Below are 27,202 nucleotides of genomic sequence, written 5' to 3' on the forward strand. Positions count from 1 at the left end.
ATCAAAGTTAACAAGTTGTTTTCTTTTTTTTTCGTCGCGGTGTCTTCTAAAAGAAATAGAAAATATGTTCTATTTAAGTAATACACGGCTTAAGCTTCTTTATTAGTTAAATGAAATATGGCAAACAGAATCAAAACCACAAGCTTGTCGATCAAGCCGTTTCATTAATACCCATGGTGATTAGGCGATCTCTGATTGGCGGGTTTTCCACGTACACCTGTCTGTCTGTATAAACGAAATTCGAATGGTTTCGCCCGACCACGAATATATTTACATTTTCACTCGCGAACGATGATTCACTGCAATAAAAGAAAATGCGAATGTACAGCGTTATTTAATAGTCGGCCATTGTGAACTCACAGAGTGCGAACAATGTTCCCTCTACGATTAACTTTGAGTTGGTATGGAAGATTATCGTTTATTTCTTGGCTAGTTATTGCTGTACTTCTTGGACATGTCGAGAGTTCAAAAGATCGGAAAAAAGCACAGCGGGTTTTAGAACATCAAGCCAAAGATTTATAGTAAGTCGCTAGGATTTTATTCTTTACTGTAGAAAAAATTGTGTGTCTCAATTTAGTATTGGTTTGGTTTCGAAATGAGCCGCTTCCAAATTCAGTAACTAGTGAATTTTTCTGATTTCATTCTCGATGTCATCAGATATTTAGTAGGTTCGTTTTACTGCTTGAAAGCCTCCGCTAAGAAAACAGATTATCAGTACCTGCTTTATTCAAATAAATTGATTTGTAAACAGATGGCATGATTCTGGGGTTTTCGTTTTCATCTAGTTACGAGGCACAGAACGTTAAAAGAAGTGGTGACCACTCACTCTGTTTAATAACTTTTTCTATTAGGGATCACATTTATGAATAGTCTCACGGGAAGGTCGCGTTTACTTAAGAGGGTTTCGAGTAAAAACCGAAAATAAAATTATAAGTATGCGGTTCCTGCTTGTAGCCTAGGTTGTTGTGTGGTTCTCTCCCAATGCCCGTGGGCCGATTACGGGCCTGCAATTTATTAACCTCGAACGTTCGATCTTTACGGGAAAATCTCAAACCTCGGTCTAGCCGTATTGACCTCGCTGTCACTCGGTCGATACGGCAAGCTCTCGATTTAAGATTTAAGATTTGAGACCCCACTCTGGGTTAATAAGTATAGTTATTATATGGCTAAGTCCTCAAGTGGGTATGATGAAACAAGTTGACATCCTGCATTGTAACTGGCTACCCGAACGGGCAAATCGACGCTATCTTTTAGTATTAGAAAGTTCTTGGAATCTTGGCACACCATGAGCACTGTACTTTCCATTCGATGAAAAATTCCAGTTCGAGTTTCCGAAAATTTCCATTGGCAAACGGAGCAGCTTTTTCTAAATTTCTTCAAAGGACTGGACAAGCTCGCGAGGTAGTATACCAGAATTTTCGGAAATTTCCGTCCCAGTTGATTTCCCTTTTTGGTTGAATGGTTCGCCTTTCGGAAATTCAACAATTTCCGGATTTTCTGGAAAATTTCCCAGGAAATTTCCATACCATTTGTCACCATTTTTTGGTTGAATGGACAGCGCCCCTAACAACCTCCAGTGCGAACAATAACTCTTGTCCAAGGACAATACAGCATTCTTTTTTGGAAAAATTCTTAATTTTATTTTACTTAATTTTATTTTGTGGTATTGTTTTTATCGCAGTAATTAAGAATTCTTAGCGCCTCTTTCATCATTTCACCCGTTGAAGAATCCAGTTACGTTTAGGCAGTCGAAAGCTTGTGTTTTATAATATCTTTAGCCGGGAAACGTTTTTAACTTTTATTATGACGCTATCTTATCTATCTTGACCGCTCGGGATTGCCCGCTGTCTCCCGTAATTGGTATTCTTTACTCATACAATAAATCCCAGGTTTTTTGACCAAGTTTGTGAGGTCAAGATGGCTGCATATTTGCCGGTTTTCAAAGTGCAAGTATCGCAGATATCCGGCTGTACTCCTTGCGTTAGGTTTGCTCCGCTAACCACTAATGACTACCGGCCCTTCGTTGACAACTTTTTCATGAAAAGAGTTTCAAGGAAGGAGAACCTTCTTTGTCGCTAACATCCGCCTTCGACACTCGTACTGCTTCACCGCGTCAGTGATGCTGCGCTGCATGTTTGCTCAGGATTTGTAATAACATGTAAGATTTAGGCTTTGTAACTTTCAAGATTAGCTTGTTGATGTCGTTTCATACATATACAGCCATGTCAAGGAACATTTGATGGAACAGCTGGGAATGGATGACGAAGCAGCTACTAAATACCTCAATGTAAGTATATAACTGTTAAAAATGGAGTAATCAGCATTATGAATCATTTGAGTAAAAACGTTCCTGGTTTGAAAGGATTTTAAAACGTAAGCATTCGGCTTCCAGTCTCAAGCCTCCAAAAAAACTGAAATGTAAAAGCGTGAGATGAAAATTATGTGCGAAAAGAAAATGTGAAAAATGTAAGAAGTAAATTAATTAAGGAACAAATGTGCTAATTTAAAAGAATAGAGTATTGTTTTCGTAATGGCCAATATTTCAGCCCTCGCATGGTCTAATAATTAACCATTCTATTGATTTATTTGGCAATGGCTACGTAATTGACAAAGGAAACTTTTGAGTTCGAAAAATTTTAGAATCATAGCACAATGCAACCACTAACGAAGCAGGCAATATTTCCAAGCTGTTGCCAAAACAATACTCTATTCTTTTAAATTAGAATATTTGTTCCTTATTCTACTTTTTTTTTTCACGCTTTCTTTTGGCACAATTTTTTTCACCTCGCGCCTTTACATTTCAACATTGGCTCATGGTAGCCGTTGGGGAGGGATTCAATTGTATTTCTCTTGTTGTTTCGAGTGGTTAGGCAACACTGAGCACCACTGCATGGTAATAGAGTGTGTGCATTGTCAAACAAAAAATAAAATCAAAAACCATTCAGAAGATAAAGTGACGAAATTGTGATATTAGAGACGATATTTAAAGAAGACAGTTCTCCAAGTTTAAGGTGTGTGCGTTGTCCCAAAGTTGAGATATTCGTCGAAATGTTCCGCGCAAAATTATAGAGCCTAGTATGGAGCCGCCATGTTGGAGGACCTCCAATATGGCGGCCGGAAAATAGTGTAAACATCTGGAACTTACTTTGGTTTTCTAGACAACTGATTATCTGAACCGAACCAAAACACATTTACACAAGCACTTTTCCTAATACTTTAACTCCCAAAATGGCTAAAAATCACGAGATAAGTGTATATTTTTCGACAAACACGGATAAAAGTAGTCTCCTCCGCAGCCGTTATCAGGGTCGTCACGCAACGCTTCTCCCCCTGGGGGAGAAGCGTTGCGTGACGACCCTAATAACGGCTGCGAAGGAGACTAGGATAAAACCGACAAATGGGGATAAAACCTTTAGGGGCTCTTTAGTTTGAGAATTTGATGACGTCACGTGAACACATTCTGAGAGAGAGCAATCTTTGTTTTCCCCTGTACCCGCCTTGTGGCCTTGCGCCGGCGCGCGAGAAACTCGAAACAAAGAGCGCGTCCCGCGCCGCACAATGTTTGATAGCTAGTACAGTCCCACAACACCACGGGCACCGCGTTCCAATCGAAGAGAAACGCCTGGGGGCGAGGCAGCCTCAATACCGTGTTGCTTTATTTCATCTTTAGCAAAAACTTGAGAACTCTTTCCTTTCGAACTTTATGCTGAAACTGAATTTTCTGTGTTCTTGCTATGACCCATGAATGAGGTGAACTTCTAGCAATCAGTCGGCCGTACTGCACGCTAGCTATTGTCAAAGTCCGCTAAAATAAATCAGGACATTATATCCATGCATGGTTAATTCGCTCACCTTCTTGGTACAAAAAGTTATCCTGCCGGCTAGAGAACCAAACCTCTTTCTGTGTTTATGGCTTGTGTGCAAAATAGATCTTAACCGACTAACTTTGTGTCTTTTTCTTGTAGGAAACTAGAAGCGAAGTTCAGTTTTTCCTGATGCATGATTTTGACAATAACAACAAGTTAGACGGACTGGAGATATTTCAAGGCTTCTCACACCACGACCATTCTGAAGACGAAGGTAAATATCCACCAAGTGCGCTGATTAATGCATCAATTCTCTGCACTGTTGCATCTAGTTTTTAAATTTCCATTCTCATATTGTAATCCAGGGTATATCACTAAGGTATGTAACTTTTCATATGTATTTTATAAATTGGGACAAATGACTCATTACACATTATAAGAATGAAAAATTTATGACGTGAGCTTGAGTACAACTTGCAAATTGAACAGAAAACGCTTACGAAAGGAGTATACCTCCGTTCTGTGGAAAATTGGCAACGACCAAACCTCCTCATACTTACTCACTTACTCAAGGGGATCTTTTTTTAAAAAAAATATTTTTTTAAATTTATTATTAAAATCCCCTTGACCATCACATTATTAAAATGATGTAATCAGTGGTATAATGGCTCATAACCCAGGATGGCCAAAGTGTCGAATTGCATTATCCAATGATCCACTTTTTGATAACAAGTATTAGATCAAGATCAGATTTTTTAGAAAAAATACTCACTTTGCACTGGTCGTATTTGCATCCAAGGTCACCATGAATCAGATTCTTTTAATGAGGACGATATGGCAGAGTTTGTTGACACTATCTTAGAGGACCAGGACCGTAATGACGATGGCTATATCGACTACCCCGAGTTTATGGCCTCTTTCAAGCACACACAAGCGCGCCCTATCGATGATACCCGTACTGGAATCTAAGATACGCTACGGCGAGCTACTGCTTTGGCTTCTTTGGCCGTGAGGGACTGGGTTGACAACGCTGTTTTCTCCGCAAAACTCAAACGGATTAAGATTTTGCTGTGTGGCAACGGCGTGTGCGGCCTCTACGTGTCTTAAGAAAAATGGCTTCGTTCAAGGAAACCAGGGACTTAATTCTACTTTCCGATACGATGTAGGCTTGATTAATGACGAGGATTTCCTTCTTTTGTATTTGTCTTACATCTCCAAGAACTTAGATTTGCCTCTCAGCTGGCGTTTTAGAACCGCCTGCAATTCCAACCAAAAAAAACAAAATATCACTGATTAAAAGCTCGATTTCAGCACGGGCTGGGTATTCTTACAACGTGAGAAGTCCGAAAATACAAAACTTTTGATTCTAATAAAATACATTTTGAACAGCGATGAACAATCATTGCTCAGCTTAGTACATGCGAAGCTTTCTTATTTGCGGCTATTCGGCCCAGTACTAACATGACTGTCGCTCACGGTAGATGTTTAAATCGTTCACATTTTCTGTCATTCTCGTCCCCAAAGGCCGCGCTCGTTTTGGTCAGCACCAAGAATCGCGACCTCTGGTCTAGTCCAACACCAAAAGTCCGCGATTCACGGACTTCCCGTCACTCTGCGCATGTTCAGAGTCAAGTCTGACAAATCTGATTGGCTGAGAATACGAAACGATTACTCTGCCCATGCTCAGAAAATTGGGCCGTCCCAGAGGTGGCGATTCCTGGTGCTGACTAAAAGGAGCGCGGCCTCTGGGGACGAGAATGATTTTCTGCACAATTGACAAGAAACAATTGTCTTCGAACAAATTTTTGCGATTGAGTACTTTATCTTCAAACTAGTCTGTTCAAAGAGCGAAAAAAGCGTTAAAATGAGAAATAAACATCAGGTTTATCTTCATGTAGTGAAGAGTACGTCAGACCAGGCACTTTCCCATAGTAGAACGCAAAGCTACGGCGTGAAGCAGTACCGGAACGCATGTACGTTCATGCCGTCACCGAAAGAGATCTTCACTATTTGCCGCCATACTAATAACAACAATGTATCAGAGAGCAGAAAGGAAAAAAGTGTTCATTTTAGAAAGATGGGGTGTTAAAAAGTGTAGAAGATGGGTAGGTTTGTTTCAGCAAGAGATCGAGGCAGTAGGCGGTAGTACCCAGGATCCTCTCGGATTTGATCGTCGACGCGGACCTGAGTTCGACGTTTTGACACAATAACACTATCAAATGATTAATGGTTATATGAAGACAGCTGTATACGTTAACTAGCGAGTACAAACATGTTATCGTTGTCGTCGAGCTTTTAAGGAGCTCAGTCGCGGCATTTTGAGTTATTTTGGCACATAAAAAATTTGACTACCTTTTAATTGAAGGAAATAGTAGTTTACTAAGATTTTTAATATAGATAGGACCCTGCGCGCGCTCTGACTGGTCAAAAACCCTTGTTTTATCAGAGTATAAAACATGGAAAAAGCGTGTTTTATTTTTTTTCGCCACTTTACCTCTATATCATAAAGCACACGAGCTCCGGACATTTGAGAACACTCGAGAAATGTAGGAAACACTCGCTTTTCTACGATTTCCCTCGTGTTCTCAAATGCCCGTCTTGTTTTATCACAGTGTGATACACGACTTAGGCGTCTTTATTTGTTAAAGAAAAACACCAAAGAGATAATAATAAACCACAAAGGAACAAGGATGGTTAAGGATGGAAAAGATTAACAAGGATTACAAACGTCGAACTTGATACATTTAGGTGCACACCGTCACGTAGGCCCATTAACTGAAATGCTTTGGGAGCAGTTGAAAGTTTACAGTTACTAGCGTCCGTAAGATACTCTCCACAACAGCCATAAATTGGCATTTGGTCGGGACGAAAAAATCCTGGCCATTTTGTAGAGGTGATCTCTGTAGCGAGGTTCTCATTATTGTAGTGTGACGACGGGCTTTTCCACTCTGAACTCTAACTGGAAAAAAACGGGCGATGAGAGACCTAACTGGCTGGAGGACTGCGCTTGACTCGGGAATTAGCTCGGGGCAACTCGCTTGCTGCGGGAAAGGAACTTGTCACTGTTTCCAAAGTACCGTCGGATCTGCTACAGCTGAAATCAGGACAGAGAACTTGGACTTCACTCGTTTATTCTTCGTACTTCGCTGCAAGTCTACGTTGTACAACTCGTTGATGTGAAATCGTAAATCGTCGAGATGTAAGTCGCCAAGATGTAAATCGTCTTACAATGAACAGAGTACTTTACTTATACTAGCGCAATACACGATTGCATCATGTAAGGAACAAAATAAAGACGGCTAGATAAAGTCAGCTCGAAACTAATGACAACCTAAAAGGCATGAATAGACATCTGAATAGAGTCGGCTTCAATGAAGTTGTCAACTAACTAAACTCAGTCTACAAGATAAATGTGCCAACAAGACTTAACAAAAGTTTTATGCGTACGCTGTATATTCAGCGTGAAAAGCTGCATAAAGATACACTACTTTTGAGCCGAGGCCAAAAGGAAAATTGAAACTAAAGCCAAATAGCTTTTCTTTATACTTTCTTACTGTACAAAACCGAAGTTTGAACAACGACCATCTCTACGCGACTGTATTGAAACTTATTTACTTAAAACAAAATACAGATTGCTTTATCGCAAGTCACTGTTTGTTTAAGTTCCGAACCTAAAAGATGTTTGACAAATTTTAGCCAAACAATGCTCCAACAAAGAAGAAGTAGTATTTTTAACACCAGTGCAATATTTTTCCCCTGACAGTAGTTTGGACTGTGTAGTTAGCCAGTATGTCTTCAGAACGTTAAACTACAGTAGTTTACTGGAAATTTATGAATATTCATCAATTCAAAACGAAAATCATAACCTATGACATTCTTTTTGGTAATTTCATTTCTCTTCGTTCTATTATACGACTCGTTAAGCGGCTCAAGAAAACACATCAAACACAGGGGAAGATTACAGTGCGATTTTCTGCCACTCGTGATCAGATAGTTTTAAGTCCTTGGAGCTCATTTGTTAATGTTGGATATCGCGTTGAAACCCTCTCATGTTTGTGGTCATCTCAACAGCTTTACAATAAAATTAACGCATCGATGACAAGAAAAGTCGAACAGAAATTTTTGTCTTCGTTAAGGCGTTCTCGCCCCCCGCACGTCGCCCGCCCGCTTTTGCGATCGTCCCCACTAACCGAGAGCCTGGAACAGGCTAGCGTTTCCCAGTTATTTCGCTTCGCGCGAAGAAGGGAAGGACCACATACATCTCCAGGCTTTAGAAAATACCGTTTATTAGTTCTTGAAATAATGGTTTGAGGTTGTATCAAGGTTGGACTGAGTATGAAATGACATTTGGTCCGAATTATGAACGTGTTTGTGCGTGGCCGAGTTCACGCAGTGTTAGTTTGAAATTCTGCATGTATTTTTGACTTTTTTTTTTAGTTCTGTAGATAACAACATTGTTCCACGAACACCTCCTAAGTAAAAGCCAAGCTAACGTTTTCTTTCTGGCGACATACATGCTACAGAAACTTGAGAAAGCAGTCGTAATGTTTATTCAAAGCTCTTTTCTGAATGAAAGTGGCACGCCGAAAAAATGCATTATTTCTTAACGGAGTTGAGGACGTTTTTCTTGACAGTATCTCCGACATAAACCAACTTCTCATCCTTTTAAAACAATCTTCAGATTTCGATCTATTTGTGACAGTTCTTATTCCCTGCTAAATCCATCATGCAGTTGAGGCACGCACTCATTGAGGCTTGTCAGAACACCATCACAAAACCCTTCCACGATTCTAAATGAATTTTGGTGCGGACTCATTGTGCCCCTTTACGTGACGTATGGATCTTGAATTCGTCGAAATACAGCCACAAGTTTGACTCCTTTGTTTCTGGTCACTTTCTGTCCTTCTTCCGTGCTCTGGTAAAGTTTTTCCACGACGGGATCCTGGGCCTTTGGAATTGAAGAGAAAACAAATAAGTCCACATGAACATTTATGAAAATAGTATGCGTGTACCCTGGTATAAGGGTGATCCGAAATCCCTACCCTTTTATATACCTGAAGCCTGAAAAAGGTACCCCTTTTGCGCGGAGTCTCCCCGTATACGCCATTATAGAAAGTACCCCTCGGAGGCACTTATAAACTTCTCCCTGGGGGCGCTTACTGCACTTCCCTTCATAAGCGATATGATCTGAAAGGGCACCCCTAGTCCCCACCCTTCCTCGGCTTGACACCTCACTCTTGAAGCTATGCTATGCCGTCAATCCACACCCAACCATTACCAAAGAAGATCTATGCCCTAACATGGCATTAGATTGTAGATGGTGAGCACATGATAGTCCTTATTATCTCTATAGCCTTGCAAAGGTCTTTACCCCACAGCACCTGTACAATGTTGAAGTCCATAAAAAGTACAAGAGACCTGTTTCAGAGATGTCGGCTCATTAACAAGCCCAGCTGGCTTTTCTGGTCTTTGGCAGCTGCAAAGTTTAACTAAGTATTCATTTTCGTGTGAAATTTCAGCTGGGTGTTAGTTACACGTATGGTAAAATTTGCCCACAACCGGCCCTTAGCAACATCCCTGATGTTTGACTCCTGACACCCAGCAATGTCCATGCGTAGGGAGGGTAAAATGAATTGCTGTTTTTTTTTTGTATGCAATGACCATGATTGTAGTTTGCCTCAGAGCAATAGTTAGCTTGTCACAGAGATCTGAAATAGTTAGTCCATTTTATTAACGTGGCTTAAACTATTTCCAATCATTACCAGTTCCTCTTCGCTGACTGCTTCAAACAAAGGATGCTGAATGAAATGCTTTTTCATCCAGTCACACAAGTCAGGAACATCAGTTATGGTGTAAACAAGACCCTTTAAAACAGAGAAATATAACAGCGTTGTTACAAGAAGCAAATATTCCAAAATTAATATTCTGTACAATCAACAGTATCAAGTTTTAAGAAGCTTAAATTAAGTTTAATTGACTTGTTGCTTGGAAACTGCGCATATTAGCTAGTGGTGTAATGATTAATTGAATTTTCGATTCATCGTGAATATGACCGTTTGGTTCGATTCATGATTCTTGGATTCCACGTTTTGAGTTTGGTTCGATTTATGGCGGACCTTTCCTTGGGTGCGCTCAGTGGGTTATTATATTGTGAAATCAGAATCCAGACCTCTTTAGAATGTGCATTTTTGATTGACAATCAAAGATGTTTGCATTCCGTGCGCCATTTTGTCATGCTTAGTAAAAATGTTGCCCTTCTATCGCCCCTAGAGAATTTCCAAATAAGGCAAACCATGTATGACACACTCATTGTTAAGTTCTCAAATATGGCAATGAATGACCAAGCGATTGTGAATCCACCTGCATCTTTTAAATTAATAGTTTGCATAATCAAATTGAAGTAATCGAAATTGAAAGGCAATAATTGAAATTGAATCGCATCGCAAGGAATATGAATCGTTACACCCCTAATATTAGCCTCTGGTATGTGTGATTTCCCCTTGCTTTGTTACGATCTTGTAAATTAATCTAGCATTGACAGATCCTACACATTTTCTAGACTACAAGTAGTCCCTCTTTTGCCTAGTCCGTTATGCATGACACAAAAGAAAATGGCCGCGCGAAATCCTGGGGGTGAGGATTCCATGCGACCATTTTATTCTCACAGTTTTTCTTTCATGTCACGCATGACAGACTAAGCAAAAGAGGGACTACTGATAGTCTAACACATTTCTGTTTTGTATATTTAACTTTTGCACCCATCAAATGCTTGAAACACACAACAACGGGTTTGAAATTTATATTCGTACATGAAAAGCAAAGTATTTGGAAAATTGCCAACAAATATATGGCCCTCACAACATTTTATTTCAAAAGTAGCATGTCACTTACCCCAACAGCTAAGACGTAAGCATACTCGGCCAACAGGGTAGGGCTGTAAGAGAGTAATGTGAACATTGAATTCAAGAAAATTGATTAATTTACAAAAGCAGAATTGACATGCAATGTATGCTGATCAGTCTTGAGAGCAATTTAATTAATAATAGCTTGAATTGAAAGCCAGAAAAGATAAAATCATTAGTTGTCAAGAACTCTCATACTTATCTGTCCTTTACCAAAACCATAATGAATTTAACTTCTAACCAGCATAGTTTATACATAAAAACATTACCTTATTATTCTCCATTTGTGTTTCTTTTGTTTAAAATGTGGATCAGGAAAAAGGAAGAACATCTTTTTTAGCTGTAGGAGTGAAATGATTAAAACATTTTACTTCTCTAACAGATACACATGATTGTGTGATTTTCTTCTGTTTACTAAAATTAATATTTTAGGGATTAAACCTTCATTTCAAACAGAATATATGAATTCCTTTGTACTCCAACAATAAAGATCATAGCACTGCCATGCTCCTGTGATGGCATAGAGAGGGTCCAAGCACATTAGCAAGGCTTCTCTCAGCCATTGAAGAGGGCAAAGTTTCCTTTTGTAAAATTGTGACAGCATAGAAAAGCAAAGAAAGCCAGTTACTGGATGTGTTCAAAGACATTTTTAATTTGTGCACATGTATGCAGAAATGCAAACCTACATTTTGTACAGTGTGTGTTTAATTCATATTCTCAATTAGCTTTTCCTTTAAGAGAGATACCTGCGAGAATGTCACCTATTTCGTGTGTAATAATCAAGCCCACTGGGAGCTGGTCACTTCAATTGCAAGTTAACTCTGTAATATACTTACAAGTAGGCCAAGAAATGCAAGTAAATACATGAAACATGATAAATTGAACTGCACAACTTAGGTTCAATCTTATCAACCAACTTTCAATCAACTTTAATTTGTCACTGTTTTCTTTCCTCAAAAAATCACTTGACGTTACAAATAAAGCCTGAAACTTCAACATAACATAAAAAATTTCACTTTCCACAGATGACCTATGAGTTGATACGTCACTGTGTTAAACTACGGAGAGACTTACCTGCCCCTTGTGAAAATAGTTGGGTAGGTACTTCATGGCATTAGTCCTGATAACATGAATGTTCTGGTACTGTCCTGGGTGAGCTGTCCTTAATGCCGTCACTCTGTCACTTACATAATCACTGACCTACATGTAGGAGAGCCACACACTAGTGAGATGTGGGAAATAATATTTTTATCACCTACATGTAACATTATGGGGATGCAATATGACCAGGCAAGTGCAAAGTACAAAGAGGGCTAACAATGTTCATTTAGCTCTAGATCTTTGCCTGCACTAGGTTATAACAATTATTTTACAAACACTGCAAGTTGAAGTTCCCGAATATAAACCTATAAATAACAAGAGTTCATTCTTCAATTCTGTGCCTTTCAATTGTCAATTGATTTAACTTGTCAAGTCATGCAAGCTGGCAATGCTGCATTGATAATATGCAACACTGACAAGCATTTACAAATAAATGACTGAAAATGACTGCGATAATTCAATTTCATTGGAACTAGAAGATCACCCCACCTTTAGCCTTATTTCCATTCCAACCATGAGAGTGTCTGGAAACATAGGTGATAAGTCAACTGCAAAACGAAAAGACACTTGCAACTACTTGACGTTTAAAAGTACAAAGAGAAGTCTTGCATTCTACTTGTTGCCATTTCAACAACTTCACTCCTTTCTGAGAAGAACGATATCTCAATGTGGACTTTATGCATAGGACGGGATAGGGGGGAGGGTCAGAATCTCCCATCCTGTACCCTGCTCTCTCCCCTCCTGCCTCCTTATCCCCCTACCATGATGAACCTGGTAAATTTATAACTACCAGTTTGTATTTATAAGCGAAATCCACTATTTAAAAGATCATAATTTTTAGAGATCCAGGCTACCCTTTTGCAGTCCTGTTACCATCATCAATGAATAAAAATAAGAGTGGAATATTCAATATTTAACACTACAAAAAATTATTTGATAGGTCAAAATACAAAAGGAAATGATTACAGTCATGATGATAATTTTTGCATGATTGATTTATTGATTGAGTGATGGTTTCTCCCTATGGGTGTGGATATCTTCTGAAGCTTGTGGCTTAGATTAATTTTGTACGATGATCAAAGGAAGCTATTCATATTGAGTCTATTACTGTCTATAGAGTATGTCTACATAGAGAAATATGTACATTAATTTGATAAAAAAAAGAACAACTGAAAAGTAACAATGTAACCATTGCCTGAACGTTATGAGTACTGTTACATGTACATTGTAGTATGCCTCTTTAACTTTTACATATTAAATAGATTACCAAGCAAGCCACCATATCCACAGCCAATGTCTGCAAACTCCACTTTGGCACTCCTCTCATCTGCAGTTTTACCTTTGTCATCCTTCTCAGGGTAAAATGCGGGAAATAAAGTCCTCCAATCCATTTCATCTGGCGATACAGGACTATACAACACAGAAAACATCCAAGGATAAATACATTACTCAAGGAAAATTAATAATTGCAACAATTTTCAAAATTATGTGAGACCTGAGTACGGGATTCCAGAATCCATTCAGTATTGGTTTCCGCCGAGAGATAACAAGCAAATAATGCCTGATTTGCAAAGAATATAAAATTGCATTCAAATCAAGCGAGTATGCTCTTCAAAGTTCCAGATTATTTATGACTGCATGGGCATGGTGCTTTATCAGGGGCAAGTCGTTTCCCCATAATATAAGCTCATGTCCACATGGTCAATCCCCAAAAGCTCCTGACCCCGCCCTACGATATTCAAAAGTTCTTCAAAATTCTCTCTTTGTACTTACTACTCAAGAGTGTGATCTGCCATAGGGTTAGCATGGGCTCGCTGCCGGTAGTACTTTTTCTGCGGAAGTGCCGCCATCTTGAATATTGTCGAGGACTATTCCCACAATCCCTCGCCTTTTGAAAACAATAATCCAGAATCCTTTGGGTGCGTTGGATTCTTCTGAATCCAATATGGCGACGCTAGGCGACGAAGATAAAAGCAGTTCTGCTTCTAGTGAAAGCCGCTCTTCCAGTTGGTATCTGGTACAGGTAGGCTGGCAATCTCAAGTTAACTTTCTACTGTAGTTTCTCTAATCGAGACTTCTAAAATTAGTTACGTTTGTTGCGGATTTGACGCCAAAACAGAAAATAGAACTGGTTGATTTCGCCTACGTGCGACAAGCATAACACGTATCTTATCAAGCTCATAGTAAGCTTAGCGTAGCTCTCTTAAGCTTTAAAAGCCTTAAAAATTTAGCTTAAATATTGGTCAGGTAAACTGAAATATCAGGATTGAAAAATGTCATGCTGAAAGCATGTTGTCGAATCAATTTGCTGTAAATTAAATGAAGCCTTATTTATATTCAAATCAAGCTTAAATTAAAGAAAAGACTAAATATTTATTTAGATTAAACTTATGCAAACATTACCTTGTGTGATGTTCCTTTAATTTTAACCTGTACAGACAGCATAATTTAATTTATTTTTATCCATGTAATTATCCATTTATTAATGCTAATAATGATAACCTTTATTTTATACATGATATTTAAAGCTAATAGCTAATGTTGGGTCGTGTCTGCAACAAGAAAGAAAAAAAAGAGGATATACGAAATTTCCACCTTTCTAGCTGGCACAAGTTTAATTCCATTCTTGACCAAATCCTCTTTACCTTGTAATGGTTACTTTTTTATATGAGACCAGGGGAAAAATCATTGGTCAGGCTCATTGCTAAACTTGCATATGTGACAGTGACTGATAAGTTTGCATTGGGTTATTATGAGATATACTAACATAAGTTGTATATATAATCATAAACTGACTATAACTAGTCCAATATTTATTGGTCTGAGTTTTATCAGGCGATGCATTCATTTACCTTTTGTCATACCAGTATCATATACATGTATTCAGCAAGGGTTTCCGACACCAGAAAAGTATATAAATTTTATGCTGGGCTGTCATTAAGGGCTGTAACCAGTAACACCTGTTATGATATGGTTGAGTATGTGCAATGAGCCATTGATGTTAGGGGTTAAATTGCCCATTGTTGATACATTGTACACTTCACCCAGAAAGCAACAAGTTTGCCATGGGTGTGAAGATCACATTAACAGCTGACTCATAACCTAATGGCAGTTGTGTTTTATGTATTCCTTCTGTTCTGAGTTGTTTTGTTTTTGTCCTGCCTTGCTAATCTCATGACTGTAATGTAATAACCCAGAGGCCCATCACATGACCATGTCAATCAACATATTGCTGTGTGGCAAAGAAAATACATGTAGCATGAGTGCGTGCTGAGCTTATTAAGGCCCAAGTTTGAGACAATTGATATCTTAGTGTAAATGCCAGTTTGAAGTTATTGAAAAATATGACTTGTGTGAATTAAAAATGTTGGATGATCTATAGTATATAGAGGGTACAAAAGGTCACAGAGGCAAACTTTCACGCTGCTATGAAATCTTGGACCCAAACATTACTATCATCCTATGGCCTTATTTTTAGTTTGACAAGATTATGTAACAACTTGGTTCTGCAAATGGCCTATTATCAAAAGTGCAATTCAATCCTATGTGTATATGTAGACCAGATAATTATGATAAATATTTAATAATTAATAATTCAATTATCTTTTAGGATAACTCCTCAGCTGTTATTGATATTGCTAACACTGATGATCTTCAGTCAGAACCAGGAAATGTGGAAAGGTTGGTATTTTATAGCCTGCTCCAGGGATTCAATTAGTAGTTGAGGAGCCAGTATGAAGAATGAGTGGTAAAAGGGTGAGGGGTTTCTTGCCTCAACAAAGCGAGAGTCTCCCCATCCTCATTCCTGAGTTCAATACTATGATGCCATTCTCTCTGTTCAATCAGCGTTGATTTTTTTTTCTTCATTAGCCCTGAGGGGAGCCCAAGTCGACAGGGAATTTCAGAGACAGAGTTTATGGAAAGGATTAGAGAGAGAATGGCACAGGAAGTTGGAGGTTATGTAAGTATATTAGCACTGTTTTATGCTTATACAGGAAAAAGAGAAGTAACTAGATTTTTGAAAAGGTAGTTCATGAAAAGTGGGCTCTTAAATGCACCAAATATGCTTAAGACATTGAATTCAGGCCAAAAGGGAAACAGGCAAAAAGGCTGTCCTGATAAGGAGTGAGTGGAGGCAGGAGGAAGACAGAAGATCGCTATTCCTTTAAGCTTTTCTATCATTGACTTTTCTACATGTAGAATTCATGAGTTCCTGTGAAAACAGAGAAATTGGTATCAACTCCATTTTGAAAGATCCAGTTATTTATACAATCAATGTAACTTAAGTTTACAGTATACCTTCAGGTCAGCAATTTTCTTGAAATTTGGATTTTTGGGTCAAAGTAGTGGTTGAAGGATAATCTCTAATTTCTTAAAAGAATTCTTGAAAAAGACTAAATTTTGATGGAGAAATGGCAGTTTTACGTTTTTGCTGGAAGTAAAAGTTTACCTCTAGATTGACAGCCCTATGGCGCATATGCAATCATCCGAGACGATTTTCCTGCGGAATAACCGATGCAGATGTCATGAATTAACTACTCAGTTGATCAGCATTGTTGTTCTGACTACCAAGCATTTTTGGTATTAGGTTAATTCTATTAAGTTATAAGTAAACATAGACCACGTTAAAAAACATGGACCAGTTCGAAAAAGTGAAAACAGCGAAGAACAGATGAAAATACATCAATGAGTGAATAAGCGAAAGTTCGCCACGCGGATGAAGGTATAGCTATCATATAAGGCGGGCAAAAAAGTCGGGGTAAGAGAAAAGGAAGGTTCTGTAAAAATTCGGGAACTTGACAGCAATGATAGGGATGTTGACAGAGACTCTGATGAATCTGATATCTATTGGTGAATTGTTGGATTCATTGAGACCCATTGAAATATTATCCATGCACTGTTGCTCCACCATACTTTTAGTTGTTTTCTTTGCCCAGCCACTCTAGTGCTCGTATTCTTTTTCATCTTCCCCATTTCGCTAGAGTGACCAGCTTCAAGAAAAACTGAGCTACAGAAAAATTATCTTTCTGCCCTCGGCACCTTGAGCACATTGCAAAGCACAAGGGTTTTTTGGAGATTCATGTGAAAATTTCACCAGGAGGTAAACGGTAGTAAACTGTCCCTGCACTGATTGGCTCAGTTATCTGAGAACCCAGTTGAAGGCGTTTGTGGGCAGAGTTTGTTTGCAAAGCAGAAGATTTTTCTTAGTGCTGTTTTCTCAAATAAATTTTTTTGCTTGAAGCAGACACTTTAAAGAGTTAAAACTCAAAGGGAATTTGTTCAATTGCCCTCAAATTTGAACAGTAGCTAGTTAAACATATAAACTACAAAAAGATTGCTGCAAAGTGTTAATTTCGAAATATTTTTTCTTTGAGAGCGATTTTTGTACGATCACTCTACATTTTTTTAATCCTGTTTCAAAAATTTTCTGTAACTTTTTACTGCAATTGAATATGGCAAAACGCAGACATGTTTTTCAAGCACTTTGGGCCCTGAAACCGAGGAAAAAATGAAATTGGCAAAAAACAAAATTCGCTTTGACTTGTGGCTTTCGAAAGGTGATTCGGGCACTCGCATTTAGTGGTCGTGAAGAATTCGACAATTCATTTTATTTCAAAATTCTTGGTATAGTTTGATAGTCAGCTCTATAAGCTTTAATTCGGTTATCTACTGCTTAAACTGCACGCGCTACATCACTTGCATGTGAGACACCCCTGAAGGTATACGGTAACCTTAACATCAATTTGGGGTTTTTGTCAATTGAGTGTTGCATGTACATACATGTATATTATTAATACTCAAAACTCTGTTGTAATAACTGGCATAAATTAAAGTTTTGTCCAAATGATTATTATAAATGTTTTGCTGGCATGATTTGGCTGCAAATTTTGGCAATAATTTTTTAAATCATTTCCAAAGTCTATCTTTTGGGATGTCACTGCAGGTTAGCAGAATGACTTTTAAATAAATTGTATTAGTCAGAAACATAACAAAATGGGCAAATTTTCTGTCTTTTCTCTTTGTGTTTAAGTCTTGTTCTTGTATTTTGTTACAGGTTTGGCAGGCTGGTAAGCAGTCAGCCAAAAGAGCTTTTGATCTGTATGCTAACATTGATATACTAAGACCCTATTTTGATGTTGAACCCATTGAAGTTCGCAACAGGTAAATGCTCTTATCTTTGAAGTTCAGAATGATCTGTTGGTGTGTTTTGTAATTTGAGCCTATTATTAATATTAATTTTCAGTATTAATAATAATATTTAAGCTCATGCACAGCCAATTTCAAAGTGTATTATTAAATATATTAATTACTTGAGCTAGTAACTAGAGCCAGCCACAGACAATATCTGCCAATGTACATCAAGCAAATTGTCCTAAATTTGCTGTGTTCTTCTTCTGGAATCTAAATAATATTAATTAGTGACAATTGAACTTTCAGTAGCTGCCTGCTGCGTCTTTTTTATCATCTGTTTCTTTAACTTGTTAAAACCCCTGTTTACTAACTTGCTCTTGTCTCTTTCTAGGTTATTCCACTCACTGATCCCTAAGTTACCGTCAACAGCATCTCCCCAGGTACTATGTGTAGATAAGAATCCTGTAAGAGTTTTAGTATTCTCATTTGCTGCATTAGCAGTGTGTCTGTGCACTAAGTGGAAATGCCAGACTTTTTATGTCCTTAAAATAGTTATACCAGTCTGTAAAAAGGACTGTTGACTTCTTTTTACAGACAGTTGTTGGTGAATTGTATGGTCCGATGATGTTGGTGTTTACCCTGATTGCCATTCTTCTCTTCAGCATGAAAACATCTGGACACACAGTGGTAAGGTTGTTGTACACATATTCTGAGGCCCCGTCCACACATATCCGGATATTTTTGAATCCGCAACTTTTTCTTTCCGGATACGGCTTCCGTCCACACACATCTGGCGAATTCAGCAGCAAATCCAGCTATTTTTTAATTCACTGTCCAGAGTGGAAAAAAATAAATGTGCAACTAATTGATAATGCGTGGACGGTGAATCCGGATATTTTCGAATCCAATGAGGTGGCAAAGTTGTGTCCAGTCTCTTACTGAGCAATAAACCAATGTGGTGGCACAACACCTGCCTAGTTTCTCTAAAGTAAATCTGGATACCATCGAGTGTGTGTGGACAGGCGAATTCGATTTGAATATGCTACATGTGGACGGGGAAATTTTGTAATCTGCAAAGAAAAAGTTGCGGATGAGAGACCCTGGGAACGAGGTTGTATATGTTGTAGGTCAAGATGAAATTCAGATTGAAATGAAATTCCTTTGTCTCTTAATCCTAATTATTCATGGATCATGAATAATTAGGATTAGAAGACAAATGAAATTGCGAATAAAACTAGGTTAAAATCATTTTAACCTGAATTTCATTTTGATGTGCAACATATATTTCTTAACTCAGGGCTACACAATTTGTTTATTCCTGAGTGAACTGAAAATAAAATCATGGTTATGAACTGACTGAAATTCATATTTCTGAGGGAACCGGGCTGGGATGGAGACTTAATTTTGACAGTATTTGTCACCCAGCATCCCATTCACACCAACATACATGTTAGACATGTGTAAAAGTGGTTTAACTAGACAAGGTTAAAAATTACGTGCTCATACCGTACACAACCCACGACTTAAAAAGGAAAAAACCTGTTTGATTAAAATATGTTAGCAAGGGGGTTTAAAATTTGTCACCTTGATATGACTTCAAACCGTCATCAACAAGTTGGAAAAACCTAAACCTGATTTAGTTAAACTAGTAACCTACAGGTGTGATTGGGGCATTGGCTTTTAGGAATGTACGAAGGAAATATTCAATATGTACTCACCCAAAAGGATTGAGAATCACCTAGGCGAGTGACTACAGTTGGTGAGTGAGTGAGTGAGTTTCCATTCCTGCTTTTAGAGAGAGAGAAAAAAAACAGGGTTTACATGTAAGTTGGTTAAAAATACATGTGAATTAGACAGATTATTTGAAACAATCTTGAAGGATTCTAGAATTCTGTACACAGGCTACATAGAGGATAATTAAATTATCATTGCAACATGGTCTTTATTGACCGGCTTTTAGCAGTTTAGATTAAAGCTTAATTAAAATCTCTAGTGAAAGGTGTACCTGCATGTATATTATTATTAAAGAAACTGATATCCTTTGTTTGTTTTTAAAAAATAATTTTTTTTTGTGAGTGAAACTGTTTTATTAATAAAGATTTTGTTAATGATGTTTGCAATGTTCTTGTTTATTTAGCAAGAGGGAACACTCATGGGCACTGCTTTTGGAGTTTGTTTTGGTTACTGGCTTGGTGGAGCAGCATTTTTCTATTCTGTGGCATTCATGTGCAGCACCCACCTAACCTTTCTCCAAATTCTTTCTTTATCAGTAAGTATACCTTTTATTAAGTGAGGTCAAGGTTCATACCAGGTTTTTTTCCAATTTGATTTGTGGCCTTGGTGTTTTATGTTGATCATAAATTAATGGAGAAAAACAAGGATAAATTTATACATTTTAGGTAAAGCTAGCAGGTAACACTCAATCCATATTGAGGAATGGTGCAATCTGTTTAAATAATATTAAAGGACATTGCAAAAATGAAACATAGCACACTGATGGACGTTTAGCCTTCACCAACTTGAATCCCAGTCCTTTTTGGTGGGACAGTCATGACAAGCTATTTTTAAAGAAAACTTTAACTTGTCGATAAGCAATTTTCAAAATGGAGGGTGGATGCCAATTGACAGCAAAGCAGGCAATGAGCAAGTGTTGGCAAAATGCAAATGAAGGGGTAACCATGGCAACCTCCCACGGGTCACCTCCCCCTGGCACCTGTCACATTGAATTCTCAGTGGAGAATAAGTATACTTACCTAGACACAAGGGCCCACCATGAACCAAGAGGTGGGTAGGATGGGGCAAACCAAAGGCAAAGCCACAAAGCAAGGCAGAGCAAAACCTTGAGGGTCAAACTGCACAGCAATGGCACAACTATGCATGCCCGCAGCGTTTATCCGCTGGCCAACAGCAGATCTCTCAGTTAACTCTGATTATTGATAATCTCATTAAAATCATGTTTCCAACTCTGCAATGATTGCATCTCCTTTAAAAATGCAATTGATTTATTTTTGAACTTCAGGGATATGCATTGTTTGGAAATGTTCTTTGCCTTTTTTTAACGACCGTTGGGTATCACCATTCACACTCATTCTTTTATGCCTTGTGGCTGGTGTTTGGAGGACTATCAGCTGCTAAATTGGTGAGTGAACGACATACATATATAGCACAAACAACAACTGTCAAGTACAACAGCAAGACTGTCAAGTATAGTGGAACCTTGATGTAACAAGGGGCCAATTCTTTTAACTGGCGAAAATCTGTTCACTATGACAAGGTTACATTGTATCTGGGTTCTTTTCCACGTAAATTATCCCCAGAACTTTTCATTAGCATGAGTTGACTAGGTGTATTTCTGAGATGCTTACAAGTCCATTATAGGGTCACCCTCAGCATTGCATGTAAATTCCCCGGTGCTGATTTATACACCTGAGTGAAGAGAGGCACTGTGAGGGTAGCATCTTGCCTAAGAACTTGACTCTATGGCCCTGGTCAGGGCTTGAACCCAGACAGTTTGATACAGGGTTTAGGATGCTCACCATCAGGGGACGATGCCTTCCATTGGCACCATTTATTAAAATAATAAATTAAATTATAATTATTATGATAATTAATTATTAATCAATTTTGTTGCTCCCATGTCAAATCCTAGACTATTATGCATTGCTTGTGCATGCACTACATGTAGGTAGTATATTTTGTGATACAATTTGTTTTCGTAAAAAAAGGCTGTTTCTATCCTACAGGTGACTGTGTTTATGAGCCGCACATTCAATCGACGCCAGGGTTTGATTGCTGGTTGTGTGGTGGCTGCTGTGCATTTGTTGTTTTTATTGTATCTCCACTTTGCATATCACAGTGTGTACGAAGGTCAGTAACAAGCATTTATTTGGTACCAGGCCAAGCAATTTCATGATACAAATGTATGCTGTTATTTCATCTTCAGTTGCAGTCCTGTGTGTACGGTATAGATGTACACTATAATAGGCAAAATAACAGTAGTATCCCTGCCAGGAGAGTAACAATAGGGTAGCCTTCATTGATATCTGTGTAATGTTCGATCCCTCCATTTTAAAGCATAAATTTGTCAAAAATAAAACTTAGTTTCACTTGTATGGCAAAATTTGTTAATAGTATAGATAGTGCTGGTACTCTGCGTGACAGAGACTCCCTTCTCTTTCTGCTGGGTGAAGAAAGAGAAGAGAGTCTATTTATAACAACTGAAGGTACTAAAGTGCCTGTGGCAAACATGGATACATAATTATGTGTTCTTGACCAAGTGTGAGTTTAAAATGGCTGGATATTGGCTATTTGCAGTATGAACCAAGATGCCATCAATGTCTAAACTGAAACACACTGAAAAGACTGAGGTCAATATCCAGCCATTTTGATCAAACAGGCTCAGTCAATAAAAGATTTAATATATGGATTTAGGCCAGCCTAAAAGCGTAGCTCCTGGGCCAGGTTGTTCAGGGCCCGATTAAGCTAACCCAGGAAAGGTGGAATTTTGATTTGAGTTTTGTAACTTTGCGGTGAGGTTTTCTGTGTATTGTTTGGCCTTCTGTTTTGAGTTGTAATAATCACCATATACACAAAACAAAGCAGCAAAGAACATTTGCACAGCAGAAAAGTTATAATTTGGTTAACTTTTAATCCTGGGTTAGCGTTAACCTATCTTCCGAACAATCCTGCCCTGTTTTCAAAAAATTAACCTGACATGAGCCTGTGATCCAATCAAAAACCAGCACTTGGTCAGCGGTCAACTTCAGAAACACGTGTGACCTCAATGAGCTGTAAACTTGAGCCTGCGATATGGTCATGTGATACTGGTCAGTGCATACCTTGTTTTGACAGGTGTCAATTGATCATAACATGGATGTCCAATATCAAAGAAATACACGGTAAACCAAGGCTGCATGTCTCTGTCAACCTATTATTTGGAGTATGGCCGTGGCCGCCATGTTGTGACTCTGTTGTCATCATTGCCGTGTTGCGTATGCACCCAGGAGCAATACTGCTAGCCATGATAACCATGAGAAAATCAACTCATGAGTTTCCTTTTCTTTCCTATATAAGTATGGGGCTCCACTTGGTGGCCCTTCAGGCCGCCGGAGCTCCGCTATTATGTACTGACTTTATTATTTATACAAATTTACAAGGAACTCTATTGTTGAACAAGACATTTCCTGTTAAAAATTTGTTGTGAAATCATGAGCTGCTTTTATGGCTAGGTGGTAAAAGTTATCACCTGACTGCATAAAGACACGACTTGTGAGATGCAAGAGTTGCAGAGTACAAGTCTGATGATCCATTAGACATGAGGGTCTGGCTATGACTTAATTCGTATTTCCTTGCTGTTGATTTTCAGACTCGGCTGACATGATCTTGACTCGACACTCAAGAGAGGTAATGACCTTGACACCATCTGTTCCTCAATTAAAAGACATTGGAACTGACCAAGTGATTGCCACCTTGGCCAGAGTGAAAAGGAGCATAAATGACAGTATGTTATTAAAGCATTTTTCATAATACACCATTAAATTAAATTATATTTGTGCCACTTTGTTATTTATATGCTGCTCTACGTGCCAGTGGGCACAATGGGCAGTGAGTGAGTGAGTTATTTATATGTTCGGCTGTTATATATTAATTTATAAGCAACATTTAGAACTGTTGTGGTCACACTTCAGACTGTCACACTCCTGGGAAAGTTAGGGATCTTAAGACATCAGTATGAACATGAAAGGTGCTGTGGCCCAATGAACAGTACACTGGAATCAGCAATCTAGAGCGAGTGGTCTAGGTTCAAGCTCTGACTGGAGTCATTGTGTTGTATTGTTGGGCAAGACACTTCACTCAAGATTGCAGTGTCCCAGGTGTATAAATGGGTGCCACTGAATTTATTACTGAGGGTAAACCTGCAATGAACTAGCATCCCTCTCCAGAGTTGTGGGATAGAAATATTCCTTGTCACTTCATGCCACAGAAACTAGAGATAAGTGCCAAGAGTCTTCACTCCTCCCTCTTGCGGACTTGTTGAATGGGAGACTGACTGTTGAAATTGGTGTGAAACGTGATAGTTGAAAGCATAAGCACTAAGATAGAGAAGTCTCACTTGTATTCAATCTTGTACTCCAGCCTGAAGTTACCTAGTTTATTTTAAAACATCCATCATCGGATGATATTTCTCTTCACAACATAAAAAATATTACATATGGATGTATTTTCACGAGGGTACAAAAAGGTTGAGGTTAATGTTATTTCATATCCCTGACTTCCCCATTCCCACCAATCTGTCCACTGGCGTTTATTTTCTGTTACTAGTTTTGTTTTGTTTTGTTTTTCGGGTGGGTGAGCCATGCAAGTGCACAACAGCATTTTCCCCCTGGGCCACCCTCCCCCCCCCCTGCATTTGAGTTGTTTCAATCCCCTGTGGTTAATACTTGCAATCTTGATGAACTCAAGGCAAAATAAAGGGTCTTTGAGCAAACTAGTCTTCCACCCTTCGCCAAATTCTTTTCACTCTTAGAAGTGGTTTCCTCACCCAATCAGCAGGATACACTATATGTGGAAAAATGGAATATTGTATTAATTTTGCCTATCTGGTTTCTTTTGTCTAGCTATGGCTGGAGCAACATCAGTGGCCATTTGAATGAAGGCTGATTATATTGCCCTTCCGCAGATGGAACAAACTGATGATAGCTTGAGATGAACTAGATAAACCTAAAAGAAAAATAATTTGATGTTGTTATCTAGTTACAATCCTTTGAAAAGAACATCTGATGTACAGCTTGTCTGTAGGTGTAGAAGGCACCACCATTCATATTAATGTTAATGGGTAAAGGGAAGTTACTTTTAATAATACTTTTTTGAATGTGTTTTGAATCTAATCTCTTGTTGCAACTTCAATTTATAACTACTTAATATGCTTTACAGCTGTGATGATGTTGTTTTTTATGGTTGGGTGCAAATCTAGTTACTTCAAAACAGAAAATTAAAGATTGAACTAAATCAAGATGTACCTTAGCCAGAATTTGAGGTCATTGATGGAGTTAAGCTGCACAGCTTAACTTCAGATACAGTCGGAGGTAAATTGTTTCATGTATGTTCTGCTAAATGTGAATCAATAAGCACTTAATGACTGGCCCCAAGGGAAACAGTGAGTTTTGTTTCCCAGAGACTCTCAGTGTTCCCCAAGGTGAAGCCGAGGGGAACATTGAGGTCGAGGGGAAACAAAACTCACTGTTTCCCACGGGAACAGTCATTAAGGTTACAGTATACCTTCGGGTTGACAATTTTCTTCAAATTTGGATTTTTGGGTCAAAATAGTGGTCGAAGAATAATCTCTAATTTCTGAAAAAAATTTTTGAAAAAGGCTAAATATTGGCGGAGAAATGGCGGTTTTACGTTTTCACCGGAAGTAAAAGTTTACCTCTTGATTGACAGCCCTATGGCGCGTATGCAATCAACCGAGACGATTTTCGTGGGAATTACCTATATGGATGTCACGAATTGACTACTCAGTTGATCAACATTGTTGTTCTAACTACCCAGCATTTTTGATATTAGGCGTGTCTCTATTAAGTTATAAGTAAACATAGACCACGTTTAAACCATGGACCGGTTCGAAAAAGCGAAAACAACGAAGAACGAATGAAAGTACATCAATGAGTGAAGAAGCGAAAGTTCGCCACGCGGATAAAGCTATAGTTATCGTATAAGGCGGGCAAATATTCGTGGTAAGAGAAAAGAAAGGTTCTGTAAAAATTTTGGAACTTGACAGCAATAACAGGGATGCTGACAGAGACTCTTCTGATGAGTCCGATATCGACGAATCGTCGGACTCATTGAGACCATTTGAAATATTATCCATGCACAGTTGCCCACACACAGTTGCTCTCCGCGCTGTCTTTTGTTTGTTTCCTTCGCTCAGCCACTCTAGCGTTCGTATCCTTTTTAGTCTTCCCCATTTTGCCAGACCAGCTTCAAGAAAAACCGGGCTACAGAAAAATTATCCCTCTGCCTTCGGTTCCTTGAGCGCATTGCGAAACACAAGACTTTTTTATTCGCGCGTAAATTTCACCAGGAGGTTAACGGTAGTAAAGTTTCCCTTCACTGATTGGCTTAGTTATCTGAGAACCCAGTTGAAGGCGTTTGTGGGCGGAGTTTGTTTGCGAAGCAGAAAATTTTTCTTAGCGCTGTTTTCTCGAATAAATTTTTTCACTTGAAGCAGACACTTTAAAGAGTCATAACTCAAAGGGAATTTGTTCAATTGCTCTTAAATTTGGACAGTGGCTAGTTTAACATATAAACTACAAAAGCGTGTCTGGGAATTGTTAATTTCGAAATACTTTTTCTTCGAGAGCGATTTTTGTACGATCACTCCACATTTTTTTAATCCTATTTCGAAAATGTTCTGTAACTTTTTACTGCAATCGAATATGCCAAAACGCAGACACGTTTTTTAAGCGCTTTGGGCCCTGAAACCGAGGAAAAAATTAAATTAGCGAAAAACGAAATTCGCTTTGACTTGTAGCTTTCGAGAGGTGATTCGGGCGCTCGCATTTAGTGGTCGTGAAAAATTCGACAATTCACTTTCTTTCAAAATTCTTGGTATAGTTTGATAGCCAGCTCCATAAGCTTTAATTTGATATAGGGGTTTAGGTATCTAAAGCTTAAACTGCACGCGCTACATCGCTTGCGCGCGAGACACCCCTGAAGGTATACTGTAATCTTAAGTGTTTTGTTATACCTTCCAACTCAAAAATAGAAAAAAACTGCAAAGAAATTGTTTGCTCTATGCCGGCTGGCTCACAAATTTGCCGTGGTTTCAAAGAGCACGACCTGATCATGTGCGAGTCGAAAGTTCAAGTTGTTGTTTCCCTAGGGAGTTAGTGAGTTTTGACCCATGACACGTGACACGTTCTCCTCCAATTACAAAACATATTTGAGTTGGGAGGTTGATACAGGTTGGCACAAAATGATTTATCCTCAGCTGTCAACAATGTTATAGATGTAAGTAAGCACATAGTTAATGCCAGATAAATTTACAAAACCTATCAACATGTACAGTTTAGTTTGCCAAATGGATATTTATTAAAATGGTCAAGGAAATTGTGGATGTCTTGATTGACTTAAAGAAGGAAATGGGTATAGGTAATAATTGTATGAATGCAAGTGCAATAATTTAAGGATTTACACCAAGAGTGATATTTGAAAATTCTCTCAAAATTAAAGGCAAGGGCAGTTTAAAAGAATTTTCAA

General features: G+C 38.4%; 3 protein-coding genes across 3 annotated transcripts; 2 read left to right on the plus strand and 1 right to left on the minus strand.

The window, feature by feature from the left end:
* The first annotated feature begins 268 nt into the window (after positions 1–268).
* On the plus strand, positions 269–5,205 carry LOC110041234 (multiple coagulation factor deficiency protein 2 homolog). Its single transcript, XM_020746515.2, has 4 exons — positions 269–521; positions 2,221–2,287; positions 3,966–4,080; positions 4,606–5,205. Exons 1-4 carry the CDS (start codon positions 373–375, stop codon positions 4,773–4,775), a joined length of 501 nt encoding a protein of 166 aa, XP_020602174.1. The 5' UTR covers positions 269–372; the 3' UTR covers positions 4,776–5,205.
* A 2,870-nt stretch (positions 5,206–8,075) lies between these two features.
* LOC110041253 (tRNA (guanine-N(7)-)-methyltransferase-like) lies at positions 8,076–13,717 on the minus strand. Its single transcript, XM_020746536.2, has 8 exons — positions 13,583–13,717; positions 13,077–13,219; positions 12,299–12,357; positions 11,783–11,908; positions 10,978–11,048; positions 10,698–10,740; positions 9,569–9,670; positions 8,076–8,754 (listed from the first exon to the last, which is right to left on the minus strand). Exons 1-8 carry the CDS (start codon positions 13,657–13,659, stop codon positions 8,632–8,634), a joined length of 744 nt encoding a protein of 247 aa, XP_020602195.2. The 5' UTR covers positions 13,660–13,717; the 3' UTR covers positions 8,076–8,631.
* Positions 13,718–13,719: 2 nt separating this feature from the next.
* Positions 13,720–27,052, plus strand: LOC110041252 (protein YIPF3-like). The gene is made up of 12 exons (XM_089277617.1): positions 13,720–13,832; positions 15,420–15,490; positions 15,680–15,770; positions 17,865–17,971; positions 18,333–18,381; positions 18,536–18,628; positions 20,079–20,210; positions 20,961–21,080; positions 21,685–21,808; positions 23,307–23,441; positions 24,559–25,207; positions 26,678–27,052. Exons 1-11 carry the CDS (start codon positions 13,755–13,757, stop codon positions 24,588–24,590), a joined length of 1,032 nt encoding a protein of 343 aa, XP_089133743.1. The 5' UTR covers positions 13,720–13,754; the 3' UTR covers positions 24,591–25,207; positions 26,678–27,052.
* Positions 27,053–27,202: the final 150 nt, after the last annotated feature.

The sequence above is a fragment of the Orbicella faveolata genome, unplaced genomic scaffold, assembly GCF_042242905.1.
Source record: "Orbicella faveolata isolate gen_17 unplaced genomic scaffold, um_ofav_v1 contig_46, whole genome shotgun sequence".
In the NCBI taxonomy this organism is placed as follows: Eukaryota; Metazoa; Cnidaria; class Anthozoa; order Scleractinia; family Merulinidae; genus Orbicella; species Orbicella faveolata.